This window comes from Mauremys reevesii, linkage group 3 (genome assembly GCF_016161935.1).
Source record: "Mauremys reevesii isolate NIE-2019 linkage group 3, ASM1616193v1, whole genome shotgun sequence".
Classification (NCBI taxonomy): Eukaryota; Metazoa; Chordata; order Testudines; family Geoemydidae; genus Mauremys; species Mauremys reevesii.
In genome coordinates, this window is record NC_052625.1 from 82066205 (window position 1) to 82084953 (window position 18749).

The 18749-nt window shown below is 39.1% G+C and overlaps 1 protein-coding gene across 1 annotated transcript in view; it reads right to left on the minus strand.

The window, feature by feature from the left end:
• NUP133 (nucleoporin 133) overlaps window positions 1-18749 on the minus strand; it is a 56616-nt gene that overhangs the window by 36178 nt on the left and 1689 nt on the right. Inside the window, exons 2-10 of the mRNA XM_039531442.1 lie at window positions 17452-17570; window positions 16272-16375; window positions 14414-14521; window positions 9382-9513; window positions 7375-7545; window positions 5105-5260; window positions 4949-5019; window positions 4185-4332; window positions 1221-1365 (exon numbers count right to left, since the gene is read on the minus strand). Coding sequence (XP_039387376.1) covers window positions 1221-1365; window positions 4185-4332; window positions 4949-5019; window positions 5105-5260; window positions 7375-7545; window positions 9382-9513; window positions 14414-14521; window positions 16272-16375; window positions 17452-17570 — 1154 coding nt within the window. The remainder of the gene's footprint in view (window positions 1-1220; window positions 1366-4184; window positions 4333-4948; window positions 5020-5104; window positions 5261-7374; window positions 7546-9381; window positions 9514-14413; window positions 14522-16271; window positions 16376-17451; window positions 17571-18749) is intronic.

Sequence of the window (18749 nt, forward strand, 5' to 3'; positions counted from 1 at the left end):
TTGTGTGTGTGTATATATATATTCAAAATTGTTTGCACAAACAACTTATTATACATTTCACACACAGGGAAGCTGATGCAAAGTAGTAAAGTGACTGGCTGCAGGCCAGAGAAAGAACTAGCGGCAACAACTAGCATTAGAGTTCAGACTTTTGACTACCAAACCTTTGTTCATTCCATCAGCCCATGTTGCCTCAATCTTTAGTTTTGAGGTAACTGGGGATCCTTGCATGAAGGAACAGAATGCCAAAACATATGGCTCAATCTAAATGCAGTTTGGAAATAATTAAAATCAATGAAGAAATATTCTGTCAATATGGTTAACTAAGTGAGTTAATACAAATTACCGTATATACTCATTCATACGCCGAACTTTTTTAGTAAAAAAGGGAAGCACCAGAGAAGGGGGTTGGCTTATGAATGAGTATAGAGAGGGAGAGGTGGGACACAGCCCCTCCCTCCAATAGAGGAAGCAAGGAGAGGCAGCACAGCCAGCAGATCCAGAAGGGAAAAGGCGGGGCCAGAGTCTCTCCGCTTCTGGCCAAGCTGCAGCTCTGGGGTTGGCAGGCTGCAGACTCGCTGCTCAGCCCTGCCCCCCAGAGCAGGCTATGGCCACGCTGACGAAGCATGCTGTAACTGTGCCACCCAGCCCAGCCCGCTGGAACATGCTGCGGCCGCACCGCCTGGTCTGGCCCGCCGGAGCAGGCTGCGGTCACGCTGCCCAGCCTGCCGGAGCAGCTCCAGCCAGGTCAGAGACATCCTCTCCTGGCCCTCCCCAGATAAGGTAGGAAGGAATGGGATAGGGAGTGTGTGGGGGTCCAGGGCTAGGGGTGGGGTCACGTGAGGGGTGGTCACAGGGGTTATTCCCCTGACTCCCAGCTTTTCCCCCCACCCCCCACAAAAAAAATTCCCCACCAGTTGCTGTCCCGGCCCATCAGGATAAGCCGCTGGTGCACCGGGACACTTTGTTTACTTAGGTTTACCTCTGTGCCTGCAGACGCTTGAGATAAATAAACCATCTCAGCCCGCCAGCGGCTTATCCTGATGGCCTGGGAGCCAAAGTTTGCTGACCCCTGAATTATAGGGTTGGCTTATGAATGGGTTATAAAAATTTTCCATTTTTACTTATCCATCTTGGGGGGCGGGGGGGGGGGGGGAGTCGGCTTATAAACGAACCAGCTTATGATCAAGTATATACGGTAAGTTTCCTGTTGCTATTACCTTGTGCACCAAAAAAAATTTTCTCCTGTGGTAAAGAAATTCTTCCAGTTCCAGTTGAACAAGCAAAGACCTCATCTTCAGTGTACAGGTAGGCAGCATGGTTAAAGAAGTCTGGGACCACGAAACAGCACACCAGTTCTTCAGACTACAAGTGTTCAGAAGAATGACAGAATACATAAATAAACAATATTTAACACTTAATACTGCACTTTAAAAATGTTCAAAAAGTTGTACAAACATGAATATCTGCCTTTTCTTAATTTTAAGATGACAGACACATCTATCACAAAGTTATTTTAAAAGGATCCCAATTTCTATTTCTAATTTGCTCTGAATATTTAAGATCTGTTTCATCACCTGCCAACTCCAAAAGAGATGGAGGTATACTTTCACCAGGATAGGAGAGAGGTGAACAAATCAGTAATTCAGCAGCCATTAGATACTCCTCCTAATGTAAGAACCAATTTTAAAATTGACACCATGGAAGAAATACCAGTCATATTAAGTTAGGTCAAAGCTAATATTCATGAACGTAAAAGCTTAATTAAAGAGACATTGACACTTCATGAAACATTTTTTGTGAAGTGTCAGTTGTGTAAGCAAATATACTTTAAGCACACTTCATGGATTTCTGTTAGAAATCTGCAGTACATCTGTAACTAAAGATCTGATTGCTGAAAACTAGGTATAGATGGGTTTAATTATCAGAGATATTCAAGATTATTGGTATTAGAGAGGCTAGTAAAGCAGACTGATGTATCAAATAACAGAGTATATACATTTTTTAAAAGCTAAGATTCTGACAACCTCCCCCGCCCGCCCCCCCAAAAAAATATCCATTAGAAGCCAGGAAATTTAAATTCAAAACTGGTCTGGTTTTTCAGTTCTTAGCAAAAGCATGAGGTTCTAAAATATCAACAAGCCGGACAGCAGCGGAGGCAAAGCCTCTTTTTTGAGCATATGATTGCATCTGAGGGGGGGAAGAAGGGTATGTATATTGGGGATACTAGACGGAATTCAGAACCTTCAGCTGGCTTTGCGGAGCATCAGTACAAAGTATAAAAAAATAAAGAAGCAACTGCAGATTAGAAAATTAGTTCAGTATATATAGCACAAGGTACCCTATAAAACAATCTCAGCAGTGATACTGAAACTGAGGCTCACGAGCCACAAGTGGCTCTTTAAAGAGTCTACTGCAGCTCCTTGCAGCACATGATATTAAAACACTGATTTAATTATTAACCAAAGTTATTAACCAATCAGGATGCTTTTGCTATGTTATTAACCAATTGTAGCTGATAAAATAATACTTAGTCAGTCATTTTGCTGTGAGAATAATATTTATTTTCCCTGTCATACTGTTTAAATATATAGTACTATAGTAAATGAAACAATGAATTCACACTACTGAGGCTCTTTAGGGTAATGTTGATCGCTAATTTGGCTCCTGAACTACTAAAGTCTGAATATCACTGATTAACAGCATATAAATCCATGTAATCAGGTAATGCCCAAATCTCACAAAAGATTCACTTTAAAATAAAGACAAGAAGATTCACATCTGGCTGAAATGCTCAAGTATCCTTTTTTCTTCTTACTCAGTATTATTTAACTGCTTTAAAAGCTCTAAAAAGACAAAGATCAAGCTTTAAAATTAAAAGCTATCTCAACAATCGCTTTTAACCTCTAAGTCAGGGGTTCTCAACCTTTTTCTTTCTGAGCCCCCCCCCCCCCAACATGCTATAAAAACTCCAGGGCCCAGTGGGGGCGGGGGGTGTAGTTTGACTTCTACTGTGGGGAGGGCAGGAAGGGACAGCCTGCCTGGGTTCTGGGGGAGAGGAGGGTGCAACCAAAAATTATAACTCAAAGAGGGGTGGCTCAGCTCAAAAAGTTTGAAAACTGTTCAGAGGGCAGGGGGTAGCTAGGTGTTGTGTGCAGGCATGGGGGAGTAGCTCAGAATGCAGGGAGGAGGTTAGCTAGGGGCTGAGTGCAGGCAGGGGGGTAACTCAGGGTGCAGGGAGAGAGGTAGCTACGGGCTATGTGCCTGGAGTGCCTCCCCACCCTGTGGTCACTGCTCTCCATTACCAGCTGCGTGAGCAGTCAAAGGGGGCTGGGAGCTGAGGAGCAGCCGCAACCCCAGGCACAGCAGCAGGAGGAGGAGACAGGGGAACGCCATGGCTGCCAGCTCCATGGCACCAGCTGGAGTAGCAGCTGCCCCACACTGCCCGGCTCCAGCTTCCATCCTCTAACCTGGTGGGGGAGGGGGGTGTCTCAGGGATCTAGGGGAGATACGGAAGTGGAGGGGGCATGGAGCTGCCCCCATGACTTCCCTGCTCTTGGTAAGGCACTGCAGTTTGGGGGAGCAATGCCCCCATACCCACCCAAATCCACCCATGGACTCAGGGCATTAGCCCCAGGGGGAGTGCCAGGGCACCAGGGCTTTGGTCCCATGGGGGGCACCGGGGCTCGGGGCTTTGGCCACAGGCCCTGCAGCCCCCCTGAAATGGCTCAGACCCCCAGTTGAGAACCGTTGCTCTAAGTTTTACTCTTAACTTTTCTGTATTTGCTGTTCATTTTCAGCAAAATTCCTTCAGCCTTCTCCTTCAGATTCAAGACACTGGGGATGAATTACTTCATAATTCATGCAAAATTGATTTTATAATAAAGCTACTTACAACAGAGAGATAGATGGCGGTATGTAGAGGGCAAGATAGTAAACCTAAACAGTATGAAATATCTCAGCAATAACCATTGGGAAAAAGGAGAGAGTTTCTGTGGGTTTTTACTTTATATATTTTACGTGAAATTTAAATATTTTACATTGAACTTTAGGTACTGCTCTCATCAAAAGCTGTTTATATTAATTCTGAGGAAAATAAAACACACAAAAAATGTTGCCTGTATACATTATTTCCAAGACCAATTCCAAATTCACTTTAGAGCAAAGGTCCAATGACTCCATACCTGAAAGGGTGGATTATATTGGGTGACTTCCACAACAACATCATCAGACATGTGGTAACCTTTATCCTCCACTGTTATGAGAGTGTAATAGGTGAGACATGGACTGTCTCCAAGATGCCATGCTGCAGCCAAAATTACCAGTCCATCACTATTCATCGAAAAAGCAACACACAATAAGTACATGCACCATGGTTCAGAATACAGGAACATAGGTAGGACGCTACATAAATAATATTTTTAGGTATCTAATGTATTAGAAAAGTGTCTTTTTATTAAACAGAAACTTTAGTCTCCACTTAAAACAGTGAGGAGGTATATGGAGTATTTTCTTGTTTTAACGGTCTTAATGCAACAGCAATGGTTTCTAGAAACTGAAAATCTGTGGAAAACTAAATTCCCATCAAGCTGTTTAAGTAATACCAATAGAAGCCAGAGAGAGACCAGTTATTCTGGTTCGCTGGCACAGAAGTTATATTTGGCTTACCCAGCCTCCTGGAAAAAAACATTGCAAAGAAAATTATCATGACATGACAGAAACCTAATAGGGTTATTCTGGGTAAAGAATTTTTAAAACCATTAAGTTACTAATACTATTGCATCTAGTACAATTAGTTATTTGCACTGAGGTGTCTGCTTTGTCACCAACAGCTTTCAGAGTAATTAAAATCCCAATCATTTACATATAAAACAATGTAGGAAAATAGAAAGCACTTATCAAATCAGCACATGGTTCATCTCTTGCTAGACACAATGCTCATGCCTACCGGTTTCGCTGCAAATCCAAATACTGAACGTTGACTCCTCCTTTAATATCTTCATAGTTACTTTCAGAGCCCTGTAAAAGACACTAATTTACACTGACAGAAATAAAGCAGCTAACTACCAATTTCATTTTATTTTTCAAGTTTACTGCCTCTTACCCAAATTGCATCTGTGATGTGTTCTTTAAGGATTCTGTTGATATCCCAGCTGAGAACTTGACGTTCAGTAGAATCGTCTATCTCCCATTTGTTTAGATTTGAACTGGTCAGTGCATAAAAGCTTGATCTCTCTTTGTCCCAAAGAACACTAGAAAGCTGCATTAACAAAAAAACAAACAAAAAAAAAAGGCAAGCTTTGTCAGCAAGTATGTTCTGACTATTCTGATATACTGTGCCACTCCACTCTTAATTTGATAAGACTTATGCATGCTCAATTTGACAACTATTATTACTGTAGTGCCTACGAGCCCTGTTCATGGACCAGAACCCCATTGTGCAAGGGGCTATATAACCACAGGATAAAAAGATGGTCCTGAAAGAGCTTACAATCTCTGCTTTAACTCTGATACAAGATTTAAGTATCAAAATAATTCCAGACAGTAGTCTTATTTTATGGGATAAAAAAAAAATAGCAAAAATCTCTCTCATGCTCCTCTCCAGCTTTTGTGAAATTCACATACAAAACTTGAGTTGATCCACAATCACTGGCATCCCTTTATCTAGGGAGAACCTATGAGTTACTAATAGTTTCTCCATTGTCATTCAATTTGCCCTGCGTCATTCTCTGCACATCTCAAGTGTACACCAGGCTATAGTTCAATGTATACTTTAAAAATCATGCTTTGGGTGATGCAAGGACCTGAAAGAACATTTGCTAATAAACTAAATATGTTACAGATGCACAGGAAATGAGGCATGGTCTCCACAGAAGTGACTGCATGAGTCTTTGTGCATTTGAATGTTAAAACTGCAGCTCTTCAGATAGGAAAAAGTACCCTTTTGTCTAGGATTCTAGTAAGGTGCATGGGATAGGATGTTTTGCTGATGTTCAACTTAACAGGTTTTTTGTTTTTTGTTTTTTTGTTAATATGAGTTGTATGGTTAAGAACTCAAAACATAAAATGCCAAAATTAATATTCATATGCAAGTTAAACTATGTCCTTCCTTATGGATATGCATGACAATATGATCACAAAATAAGTCACAAATAATACTAATAGATGTCCATATAACCTTGAAAAGTGAATATTATATAACATGCAGCAAATAACACAGGGCCTGCTTCATTCATTGCTCATCTTGTATGTAAGTGACTTTCAGAGACTGTCAGCATAAGCAGAGTATATATACAAAACTACAAAATACCACACATCTAGTTTTATAGAAAACTGTACATTATATTTGATAATTGGTAAGTGGACATATAATTAAAGACTCTTAGAATACACAAGTACCACTACACTGGATACAACCTTAACTTTGGCATTTCCTGACTTGAATGATAATACTGGACAGTAAAGCACACACTAAAGTTTCTTTCGATTAACTTTAATTAGTCCTCCTGTGGTGAAAATCTTAAAAAATACACAAGCACTCAGCAATTAAATTGCTAGATCAGGTATGGTATGGACCAGAAAGGAAGACAATATGCTGTGTAAGACTAATGCCACTCCACAAAATAAACTAAGGAGCCACAGGCTGTTGAGAAATACCACATCTAGATAGGATACCAACTATAGTTTGCTTTTGACATTCAATTACCACAGGGATAATCTATGACAAATGAATAAGAGGGACAGTAGTACACTCCAGTTTTATAGGCTTTAAGCCACTTGGTGTTTGACAAACGCAATGCAGGGAATCTTCTGGGAAGCGTATGAAATACCAATTCTGGAACACAAATCAGGTTGAGGATTCAAGTCCAAGTGATCATATTGGATGCAGATCATCCATTTAATGAGCACACAGATGCTATGATTTCTGAGGAAATTTAAAAACAGTTGCAAGATAATTATTCCTTCCTGTTTACAACAGTGCTGTAAAGCAGTGGTTTTCTTTAGGGGTCCGCAGACTATGTCGAAGAGGTCTGCGAAAGGTTGTCATTACTAAAGAACAGTGGTTTTCAACCTGGGGTCCACAGACTATGTCTAAGATTTCCAAAGGAGTCCATACCTCCATTAGAAATTTTTTAGGGGTCCACAAATGAAAATACAGTAGATTGAAAACCACTACTGTAAAGTATTTCTTTTTTAAGCCTTAATGAATATAATTGATATGGAGTGGGTTTCAGAAGTTCTGTATTCTTATACAGTATGTCCTTAAGTAGCAGTGAGTGAAAAGGGAAGGAAGGAGTGAGACAAGTTGGAACATGGCATTATAATTTATTTTTTTAAAAAATCTATTTATAATAATTTATTTCTTGAACTTACCACAGCATCATTACTGGGAGATAAAATCCCCAAGAGAGAGGAGACTCTTCGGCCAATTCCAGAAAACATGCCCTGCCCCTGTGGCAGGACATGCTGGTGGATCTTACCAGAATTGTCTGGTATCAATCGAACAAGCTGGCCTCTTGAAGATGATAAAACAAAACTTCCTCCCTAACAAAAAGTAAAAATGTCTACATTAGACACATAAAAGACACACCATCAACTTTCAGCAACAATTACTGTCAAACAAGGATTATTTGTACCAGGCCAGGAGAAAAACAGGATTGGGAACACAGCCATTGTTGCTACTGTACAAAGAACCCGAGGGCTAGCAGAGATACACCATGAGACATTTTTCCAGCAAATTAATTTAAAACTCAGCTGGCTGTAAAAGCCTGGGAAAAACTTTACTTGGTTAAAAAGGTCAGCTTTTCAATAGGCCATGCTCTTTACCTGGAAATTGTAAAACGTTACATAAAAACTGAAATGTATCAGATGTTTTAACAACTATTTATAGTTCTTCCAAGGCTTAAATTATGGCATATAGCACACAATATATTTGTTAGGTTACTCATGTTTAAATTAATATTTAACCACATTTTTTGAAAAACTGTTTTATTGATCACAAAAATAGTCCACCTTTAATGAACATTTTTACCAACTATTATTTGTGAACTTAATGCTCATTTTCATAATCTCCTTATTAGGAACGGCTCTGCTCCATAACAAAAAATTATTTCCAAGGGTAGCTTGCTGTTTTCACGGAAGTGTCCTGGCCTACGTAGGACACATCACAACTAACTGCATAAGAAAATATCCATCAGACTATATTGTGAGACTTATTTCGGTATCTTTTAAAAATGATTTTGGTAAGTGAGTGTAGTTTTTGTAAAAGATGCCAGATTGTTTGTAAAAGGAAATGCAGCACTATTTGGCAATAGCAGTGGAGAGGACAGGGACAGGCTCACCTCTTGTGCAAAGTCATTGACTTGAATGGTGTTACATGGGAGATGAATATAGCCCATACTGTGAAAAACACATTACTCAGAAGTATTGAAAGAAGTCTGTATAAAGCAAATATTAAACTGGAGTTCAACAATGATTAATGTTCTAAACACTGCACAAGATTTAGCCTATGAAATTATATTTCAGTCAACAAAAATTGCAAAGCTAAAATTCTATGTAATGTTTTCAAACGAATGTTTACACTTCTCAAAATGCTATGGTATAGTTCCATTTGAACTTTCTCCCGAGTCTCAGTTTACCAGTTTAGCAAACCTACCTTCAAATCTCTGAGATGCCTGCACACACACTTTCAATTGCTTTCATTTTCTGATAGAAGCTTAATTCTTTTATCAGACTTTTTAAGTTAAACAAACAACAGATGTGTTGTTTTGGGATGTTTTAATACTCACTGCTAATCAAAAATGTTACATATAAATATACTAATTCGGCCCTAAAAGGAAAATCATTTTATTTAAATTAGACTTCAGATGTGCTACGTTTTAGAAGTTGCAAAATGCAGGTAAAATTTTTCCAACAGGGTCAATCTACTGACATCTGAACTAAATGAACAATTACACGTAATGTTTAAATGAAAAAAAAAATCACAAATCCTTAGTAAACATAACAGGTTAAAAAAGAATATAAGTAGTCCTACCACCATTTTATCTTTGCAGTTTACTCTGCTTACATCTAATTTCTGAACTGGGATTTATAAAAAAATATATCCAGTTTAACAAGCTCATGCACAAAATAATTCTCTGTTCATGTTTGTCATATTCTGGAACTTTTGGGAGGAAAGGGATCTTGCTCTCACTCATGGTGGTATCGCCTCTCTGTCAGTTCTGTGAAGTTATCCATAATGAAGTCACATAGTTCACTCTGCAACTGTTTAGTTTATTAAAGTTCCTAGGGGTTTAGGACTTGATGCTCCAAATACTCTTTCCTGTTTCTAAGTTAGCAATCAAATTAATACTTTTGATGTAAACAAAATTTGTACTATACCTTTACAGCTGTTAGAAAACTGCACAGAGAGCCTCCAAAGTCCGTAAAAGTCTCCGTATAGGAACCTTCATGCACAAGGCTGGGCCAATAACGTACAAACCCTTCGCTGGTGGCAACCATTGCTGACAGAGACTTGAAATTACAGAAAAATAGTCAACACATGATATAGATGGACTATAATAAGGATGAAACTTTTTATTTGAATAATATTAATCTCTTTTGACTGTCCCAGAGGTTAAGACGGTAAAAACACAAAATTGGTAAATATATACATACACACACACACACAACTAAAGCACATTCAGGGGGGAGGAGGAGGATTATGTAAAAATGGCAATTTCTAACTCAACAGATGTATATACCGAGTCATTACAGTATATATAGTTTTTACTACTTTTTACTGCTGATCATGTAGCAGGGCCAATATAGCTATGGAGTGCAAGTGAGATTTGTTGCTGTAAGAACCAGCAAAGGACTTAAGTTCCAGATGCAAAATCTTTGTTACTGGTCATGACATGAGACCCCAGAAACTCAGCTTGACTAATACCCAATGTCAGCTGCGAGGCTGACAGAGAAAAAAATTTCTTTACCTATAAACCAAAAAAAAATTGTTTTGGAACCATTAAGAGAAACATAAAACTCTACAATGCCTTTTTTACAAATGTATTCGTCAGAGAATAATCACACAAACTCTCAAATGTTTCTATCAGGATGTTTTGGGTGAAGAGTTCTTCACTGTAGGACTCACTCTCCCTGGAGATCCACCCAAAGTCAAGTACAAAGAATGGTGAAGTGCCTTTATCCAAGTAAAGATCTGGACAGGAAGCACTACCTCTCATCAACTGATTGGCCAAAAATCACAAAATAATAAGATCATCATAATGGCTGTAATGGGTCAGACCAATGGTCCATCTAGCCCACTATCCTATCTTCTATCAATAGCCAGTGCCAGATACTTCAGAGAGAATTAACTCAACAGGGCAATTATCAAGTGATTCATCCCCCGTTGTCCAATCACAGTTTATAGCAGTTGGAGATTAAGGGCCATGGGGTTACATCTCTGACCATCTTGGCTAATAGCCATTGATGAGCCTATTCTCCATGAATTTATCTAATTATTTTGTAACCTATTTACACTTTTGGCCTTTACAACATCCCCTGGGAAGGAGTTCCACAGGCTGACTGCATGTTGTGTGAAGTACTTCTTCCTTATGTTTGTTTTAAACCTGCTGTATATTAATTTATTTGGATCACCCCTGGTTCTTATGTTACATGAAAGGATAAATAACGTTTCCTCCACACCATTAATGATTTTAGAGACCTCTATTATGTCCCACCCATTGGTTGTCTCTTTTCTGAGCTGAATCGTTGGTCTTTTTAATCTCCCCATCATATGGAAGTTGTTCCATACCCCAATCATTTTTGTAGCCCTTCTCTTTACTTATTCCAATTTTAATATATCTTTTTTGAGATGGGGCAACCAGAACTGCATGCAGTACTCAAGAAGTGGGCATACTATGGATTTACATTGTGGCATTAAGATATTTTCTTATTATCTATTCCCTTCCTAATGGCTCCTAACACTGTTAAGCTTTTCTGACTGTCATTGCACATTGAGCGGATGTTTTCAGATAACTATCTAAGATGACTCCAAGATCTCTTTCTTAAGTGGCAACAGCTGATTTAGACCCCATCATTTTGTGTGTATAGTTGGGGTTATGTTTTCCAATGTGCATTACTTTGCACTTATCAACATTAAATTTCATCTGCCATTTTGTTGCCTAGTCATCCAGTTTTGTGAGATCCCTTTGAAACTCTTTGCAATCATCTTTGGACTTAACAATTGAGTAATTTTGTATCATCTGCAAACTCTGCCACCTCACTGTTTCCCCACTTTTCCAAATCATTTATAAATATGTTGTACAGGACTTGTCCCAGTACAGATTCTTCGGGAGGACCTGCTATTTACCTCTCTCCACTGTGAAACCTAACCATTTATTCCTACCCTTTGCTTCCTACCTTTTAACCAGTTACTGATCCATGAGAGGTCCTTATAGACTAACAGGTGAATACCTCTTCTCCGGATGCAAGAAGAAGTGGGTATTCTTCTTGCATCCAAGAAGTGGGTATTCACCTTGTAAAGCTCATGCTGCAAAACGTCTGTTAGTCTATAACCCAATCATCCTTTGCTGCTTTTACAGAACCAGACTAACACGGCTACCCCTCTGATACTTGACACCTTTTAACCAGTTACTGATCCATGAGAGGTCCTTCCCTCTTCTCCCATGAGTGCTTACTTTGCTTAATGACAACCTATTTGCCTGGTACTGAAGTTAGGCTTACTGGCCTGTAATTGCCAGGATTGTCTCTGGAGCCTTTTTTTTAAAATGGCTGTACCAGTCATCTGGTACAGAGGCTGATTTAAGCAACAGGCTACATACCACAGTTAGTAGTTCTGCAATTTCATATTTGAGTTCCTTCAGAACTCTTGGGTGAATATTTGTTCCAAAACCTCCTTTACTGACACCTCAATCTGGGACATTTCCTCAGATCTGTCATCTAAAACAATGACTCAGGTGTGGGACTCTCCCACACATCCTCTGCAGTGAAGACCAATGAAAAGAATTCATTTCTGCAATGGCCTTGTCTTCCTTGAGTGCTCTTTTACTACCCTGATCATCCAGTGGCCCCACTGATTGCTTGGCAGGCTTCCTGCTTCTAATGTACTTCCAGACATTTTTGCTGTTAGTTTTTGTGTCGTTTGCCAGTTGCTCTTCAAATTCCTTTTTGGCATGCCTAATTATACTTTTGCACTTGACTTGCCAGAGTTTTTGCTCTTTTCTATTTTCCTCACTAGGATTTGACTTCCAAAGTTTTTAAAGGATACCTTTTTGCCTCTAAATGCCTCTTTTACTCTCTTGTTTAACTATGGCGGCATTTTTCTGGTCCTCTTACTGGCTTGTTTTGTTTTAATTTGGAGTATACAAGACATTTTACTTTTGTGACTATTCCTTTTAATTTCCATTTAAATAGCCTCCTCATTTTTATGTAGTTCCCCTTTTTGAAGTTAAATGCTACTGTGGTGGATTTCTGTAGTATTTTCCCCCACTACAAGGATCTTAAATTTAATTACGTTATGGTCACTATTACCGAGCAGTTCAATTATATTTTAAAATTTTACAGTAATTTATTTTATAATGTTGTAGTTTAAGATGTCATTGAGCTATTCCTTTGACCCAACCTCTTGCAGTTTTCCCACCACTAATATTCCCCTTACAGCCTTACTACTGTGGTCCACAAAGCAATCATGTCTTTGCAAAACATACCCAGCTAAGGAAAGATGAATTTAATAATTTAGGCTTTCGCATGTTCTCGCCTCTCATACTACTTCTAGTATGACTAAACTGTGGCAAGAGTTAAAGGGGTCAAGTTTGGTAGGAGGGGTGTGACAGCAAAATGCTACCTCCTCTTTTTATCACCTAGAAATTCAAGATGATGCCAGGATGGATGGCTTCTTCCCTTCAAGGACTAGCTGCTGATCTGACCCTCACTGAAAAGCTCTGGGTGCACTGAATGAATGCTGTGTACAACCTGAAACTGAAAATGAAAACTGGCCACTATCTCATGTTCTTTGTGAATGGTAGTTACACAAAATATAGTGCACAACAGTGCAATATAGTGTATAACTAGTTGATCCTGGTTTCTCATCCTTGCACAGTGCAAGAAGTATTTAGCAAAGCAGCAGGCCCAGGCAGGCAAATCACCTATTTCTTCCAGTGTTGGATGGCATTCATAATGAAACTTAGCCAAAAAAACAGTTTTCATTTGCAGGCAGTCCACATACCCAGAATGAAAACACAGATAATGCATAACTTTTTCAGGAAGCACTAAGTTCAAATTTCACTTGTCTGGACTAAACTTTTGAGCATCCCACTGCTGAATGATGGTATTTTCCCTAGTCTGATTTTTTTTTTAATTAATTAATCCTTTAAGAACTGCAATATAAGAAGTTTCTAATTACTACATTTAATTACCAAACAAAGAATAATTATTTAAAAACTGTCTTAAGTATATTAAATGTGTGCCTGCTATCTTGACTGTGATGTAGTTTATAATTAGGCTTTGCAGATTTCATTTCTTTTCCCTAACTTTAAACATAAAAAACAATAAAAAATGTTGATTATTTTTACAGTTGTGGGGAGTAGGACTGAGGCTAGGGGTAGGGCAGTGTTTCAGGGCTGCAGGGTGCTGCCTGTGCAGCCAATGGGAGGGCCAATGGAAGAGCAGAGACCCCCAGCCAGGACAGCAAAGATGACAAGGAGCCCCAAGCCACAAGAGACACCACCCCACGGCCAAACAGTTCCTGCCTGGGAATGGCTCCCAAACTCCTGGCTCATGAGTGAGTGGGACTGTGACAGCAGAGCTGCAGAGAGATCCCTACAGGCACAAGGAGCAGGGAAGGCTGTCATCCTGGTGGAGCAAAGCAGAGACCACCCAGCACTCCCAGCTGGTGAGTGAGAATCCATGACAGCAGTGCTACAGAGGGCTCCCTGCACTGCCACATAAGCCAATCAGCAGTGGGGTGGCCACACCCACAGCCAGGGACTCTTCCTCTTCCTCACAGTCCTGGACAAAGATCCCTGCTCTGCCCTTCCAAGACTGCAGCCTCCCCCTGCACCTTGTGTGCAGGGATCGGGGGTCACCAACCCAGAGGCAGCACAGAGAGCCCTCTGCAGCTTCATTGCCACAGAGTGACCCACTCACTCCCGTGACAGCAGAGCTGCAGAGGACTCCCTCCAGGGCCGGAGGGCTGGTGACACCAGATCCCTATAGGCACACTGACAGTTACCGACCAATGTTTTTTCCGTCAATTTCAGTGTGTCAACAGAAATCGATGTTTATTGACAGTTATCGATTAAAACTGAATCCTGCCAAGCTTAATTATAACACAGGGAATGCAGTTGCCAAATGAATGAATGACAAAGAAGGATATTCATAGATGATTTTTTTTTTTAATTGTTAAGTTGCTTACCTGTAGAGAAGGTACTTCACTTGAGGTACTGAGGCAGGATATAGCTGCCAAGCTAGAACTCCACTGGAAATCACTGGATGGCAACTGTAGTTCCTTGCATACAGATAACTACAACAAGGAATAAAGAGACACTATTATAAACCTGCCTCAGACAAAGTCATTTGTATATCCATTTTACAAATTCTACTAATCTTTGTTCTGACAGTAGGTACTAAGGTAAAAGAAAATAATTAAATTACTCAAATTACGTGAAACTACAGCAAAGGGTTTTAGAGAGGATTATCAGAATACAGTCACATTTGTGTTACCCAGGCATGCTTCATTCCCATCTTAATGACAAATACAGGAATTCTAGATTCCAGTCTTCTGTCAACCAGACAGAAGCTTGTGTCTGCCAACAAGCAGGCAATTGTTTCACTGAACTTATTTCTTTATTAAAATGTCTTAAATGTGATTTATAATGCCAGCCATTTTTCAGATTATGCTCCCTCAGCACTTGGAGAAATTCTTCAGGAGGTGAAGGCTGGAGAAGATACAACAGTCCCAGTTTGGCAGTAGTATGAGGCCTCTCAGATAACCCATTGTTAAAGAACATAAATTCACCCCACTTTTACCCCCAATTAAAAAAAAACATACAACTAACAACCTGTGCTAATCATCAGGTTCATCTGCATGTATGTTATTACCATGTCCCCAACCCTTCATTTGCTCGAGTCTTTTAGATTGAAAGCTCTCTAGAGCACAGACCATATCACTATCTGCTTCTACAGCACCCAGCACAATGGAGTCCTAATCCTGGCTGGAGTGGGGAGGGGAGGGTTTGGGTGCTACTGGAATAACAATTAAAAATAATAGAACTACTTTTTATTTTGCACTAATATGGGTTTACCAATCAGAACAATACTGTTAACGTATCAAGCACTTTCTTTTAAAAAAATGTAAGCTCTGAATTTTGAACTATCTTAAGTTCTAACATTAGGTCCCCATATGGAGTGTCACAAATGTCATTTTTAGCAAGATTGCCATAACCAGCTGATAGCTCAGAAATGTATTTACACATTATTTCCAAATACAATTCACAAATTACACAGGATAAGAGTGCTTCTCAACACTACAACGGACAAAGCAGGTTTATTTGAAGCCTTTTAGCCGGAACACTGATTGTACCTTTTCAAATACAAGATGGTAAAATCATCCAAAGAAATGTGCTTGAGAAAATCATGACTGTTGAATAGGGAAGGAAAATGCACACTGCATTTGACTGAGGAGGAAAGACATACTCCCTATCATCAAGAGAGACTGGAGAATGTCTCTATTCCTTGTTGTTATAACAACTACAGGCTCCTACAGATGTTAACTGCTATGCACTGAAGTGTTTTTTCGCTTAAGTGTTTTTTGGTGCATAAGTAAAAATATTTTCTTGACAAAAGAAAATGAATCAAAACATCCACTTACAATACAAGAGGCTTATACAGAATCATTTTTCATGGTACATGTTGAAGAGCAGGCACAGGATTATCAAAATCAATCTTAATATATTAGCTAATTTCTAAAAACATTGTTTAAATCACTAGAGTGCATCTGCCTTGAGAGACATCTATTAAATAAAAAAAACCCAATACAATATTAAGGTTGCACAGAGAGAAAATACAAGAGTTAAGTTCTAACAGCAAGCTTTCACCTTTCTTATGGAGTTGCTACCACCAATTTGTACAAACCTATTCATCTTTTTCACATGAGTTATGGGTCTCAGTTCGTCGACTACCTTTTGGGTCAAACCACACAATTGAAAAACTTGCTCAATTAGCATAACACATACATACCCACTTTTTCATCATCATTTTGACAGCCCATTTACCTTAGCAACTGGTGATTGACCAATCTTCCAAATAATCAGCCTCTCTTTGTAGACTAGCCAGGCCCATCCACTTTCATCCACCTGCACGCTTAATGGGTCATCAGCTACATCCAAAAAGACCATATAAAATTTCATGAAGCAATAAGATTTCTAAAACTCTGTAGAATAATCTTTAAACTACCAAATATTCATTTTGGTAGGAAAAGGGGAAACTTTTTTCTAATAGATCCAATGCCACATGAAAAATTCTATGTCCTTTAGCTAATTAAATGCAAGAAGCTCATTTACCAAATATTGTTTAAAATACATTTCAATGTAACACACATTTCTCTCTCAAAAGTTGAAAGTAAGTCACTCCAAGAAAATGACCCATTTACATTTTATTTACATCTTATTAGATAAGAATTGAGAGCAGCAGAATCACTGACAAAATTACTTAAAGTTATTCCAGATATAATGTAAACCTAAAACAGTAAACCATTATAAAAAAGAAACAGCAATGTAGAGAAAAATCTCTGAAGAGAGATTCTTGGTTTCAAGGCAAAGCCCATTTGCCTGGATTTTTGGAGAATGATCAGAAGATAATAATGAGTACCTTTTTCTACTTATCTGCTGGTTTTATATCATTACGTAGGATTGGGTTATATCAAGCGGATGTATTTGTGTTTTAATAGTTTGGATTATGTGTTCTTAAAAAACTATTAAAGCACCTGAAGTGTGAGATATGTACAAAATAAATGAAAGATTAAAAAAGATAGACAAACATATACACAACTTGATTTCTTTACTCAATCCTTTGGATCTGACACACACAATCCCCTTTTATACACTATTTTAGGCATTTTTAATATGCCTCTAACTGTATTATCTAGGTGCCAAATTCAAAATTAGGAATCTCATTAACTTTGTCCATAAAGGATCCAGCTCCTTCATCATTCCTAGATTCAGCTATTTATATTTGGAAGGGATTTTTTTTATATTAGTTCAGCCTTTGTTATTGAGGGAAGACTTTTTCATAAAGTTTTGCATTGCACTCTCAAAACAGACATCATTTCCAGTAGTGTGGTGCCCAAGTCTTGAATTTTAGAAGCCATTTGCATTTACAAGTATAAAGAGATTAACCATTTTTCCTTTATCTAATCCAATTCCCATGTGGAGAAAAAAGAAATGCAAACCTTACCATCAGCCATTCTTAGGGCCTCCATAACCTTAACAGGGAGAGAGGATCCAAAACTCTTAACATCATAGTTGATAGTCTCACTGGCTGAAGGATGTTGTATGACCCTTGTGGGTGTTGCTCTAAAAAAAAAAACCACACCAGCTGTGATTAATTTTCTATGTTTCCTGAAATTTTAATATATAATATTTATTTCATTTTTAATTATTTAAAAGATAGATTTGATTAAATGGCCAGGTCTGTGAAAAAGGGGCACAAGTGCATATCTTTGGGAACACTCAAGACAAGTCAATATATTAGATTTCCCTTGTTGTATTAATTTAGATGGAATAAATGGACCAAATGTGTTAACGTAACCCAGTATAAACAGTGTTAAACAAAGGCTATGTCTACACTACAAAGCTTTTAGTGACATGGCTGTGTCGCTACAGCCGTGCTGCTAAGTCATGCAGTGTAGCCGCTGTTTGTCGGCTTTCCTGCCGCCAACATGCTAGTCATACTGGCACTTGTCACGGCAAAACTTTTAGCTGGAAAGAGTTTTAGAAGGAAAAAAATACTTTGTGAGTCTGTCAGATTATATTAAAGATGGTAATATCTGTCCTGTTTGGTAAAAGAGAAGAAGTTGGTTGGTACAAGCTGCAGCTGTTGCTGCTTTTAAAAATGTAAAACTCCTTTTGGGGAAATGAAAATAAATTAGTTGAGATGGGCTGGAACTGATGTTATTCCTGCTTCTGTAAAAGTCAGATCCTGTTTTATCTCAGGTGGTGTCGGGGATATAGCTGGAGCTGGTAGGGGGTAGCAATATCACCTGGATCGCTCCCTCTGACCCCATCTGATCAGGACATCCCTCAGGATTAGGACAAAAAAGGCCTGGGTCCCAGGAGACAGTGGGGGTGACAGCCATGATGGTGAAACTCACTCCAGTAGGCTCAGTCTGATCTTTGCTGTGTATCCCCCCGCCCCCCAGACTCTCTTTTAAGAAACCAAAAAGGGGGTGAAGGTGGAATAGCTCATATCCTTCATTATTTTGTCCACCAATTAGGCCTAATATCTGACACACCAATTTTGGTACATTAATTTCCAGCTCCACATCATCTGTTTTTAACAAGCATAATTTCAACAGATGTCAATGACTTTTTGGTTTAGACTAATCTAGTTTCTCTGACTGGTTTTCTTGCATCTATTCCCATCAACATTTGTTATTATAGGTCAGGGATCGGCAACCTTTGGCACGTGGCCCATCAGGGAAGGGTGGCCAGCACTTCCCTCAGCCCGCACTGCTTCCCGCAGCCCCCAATGGC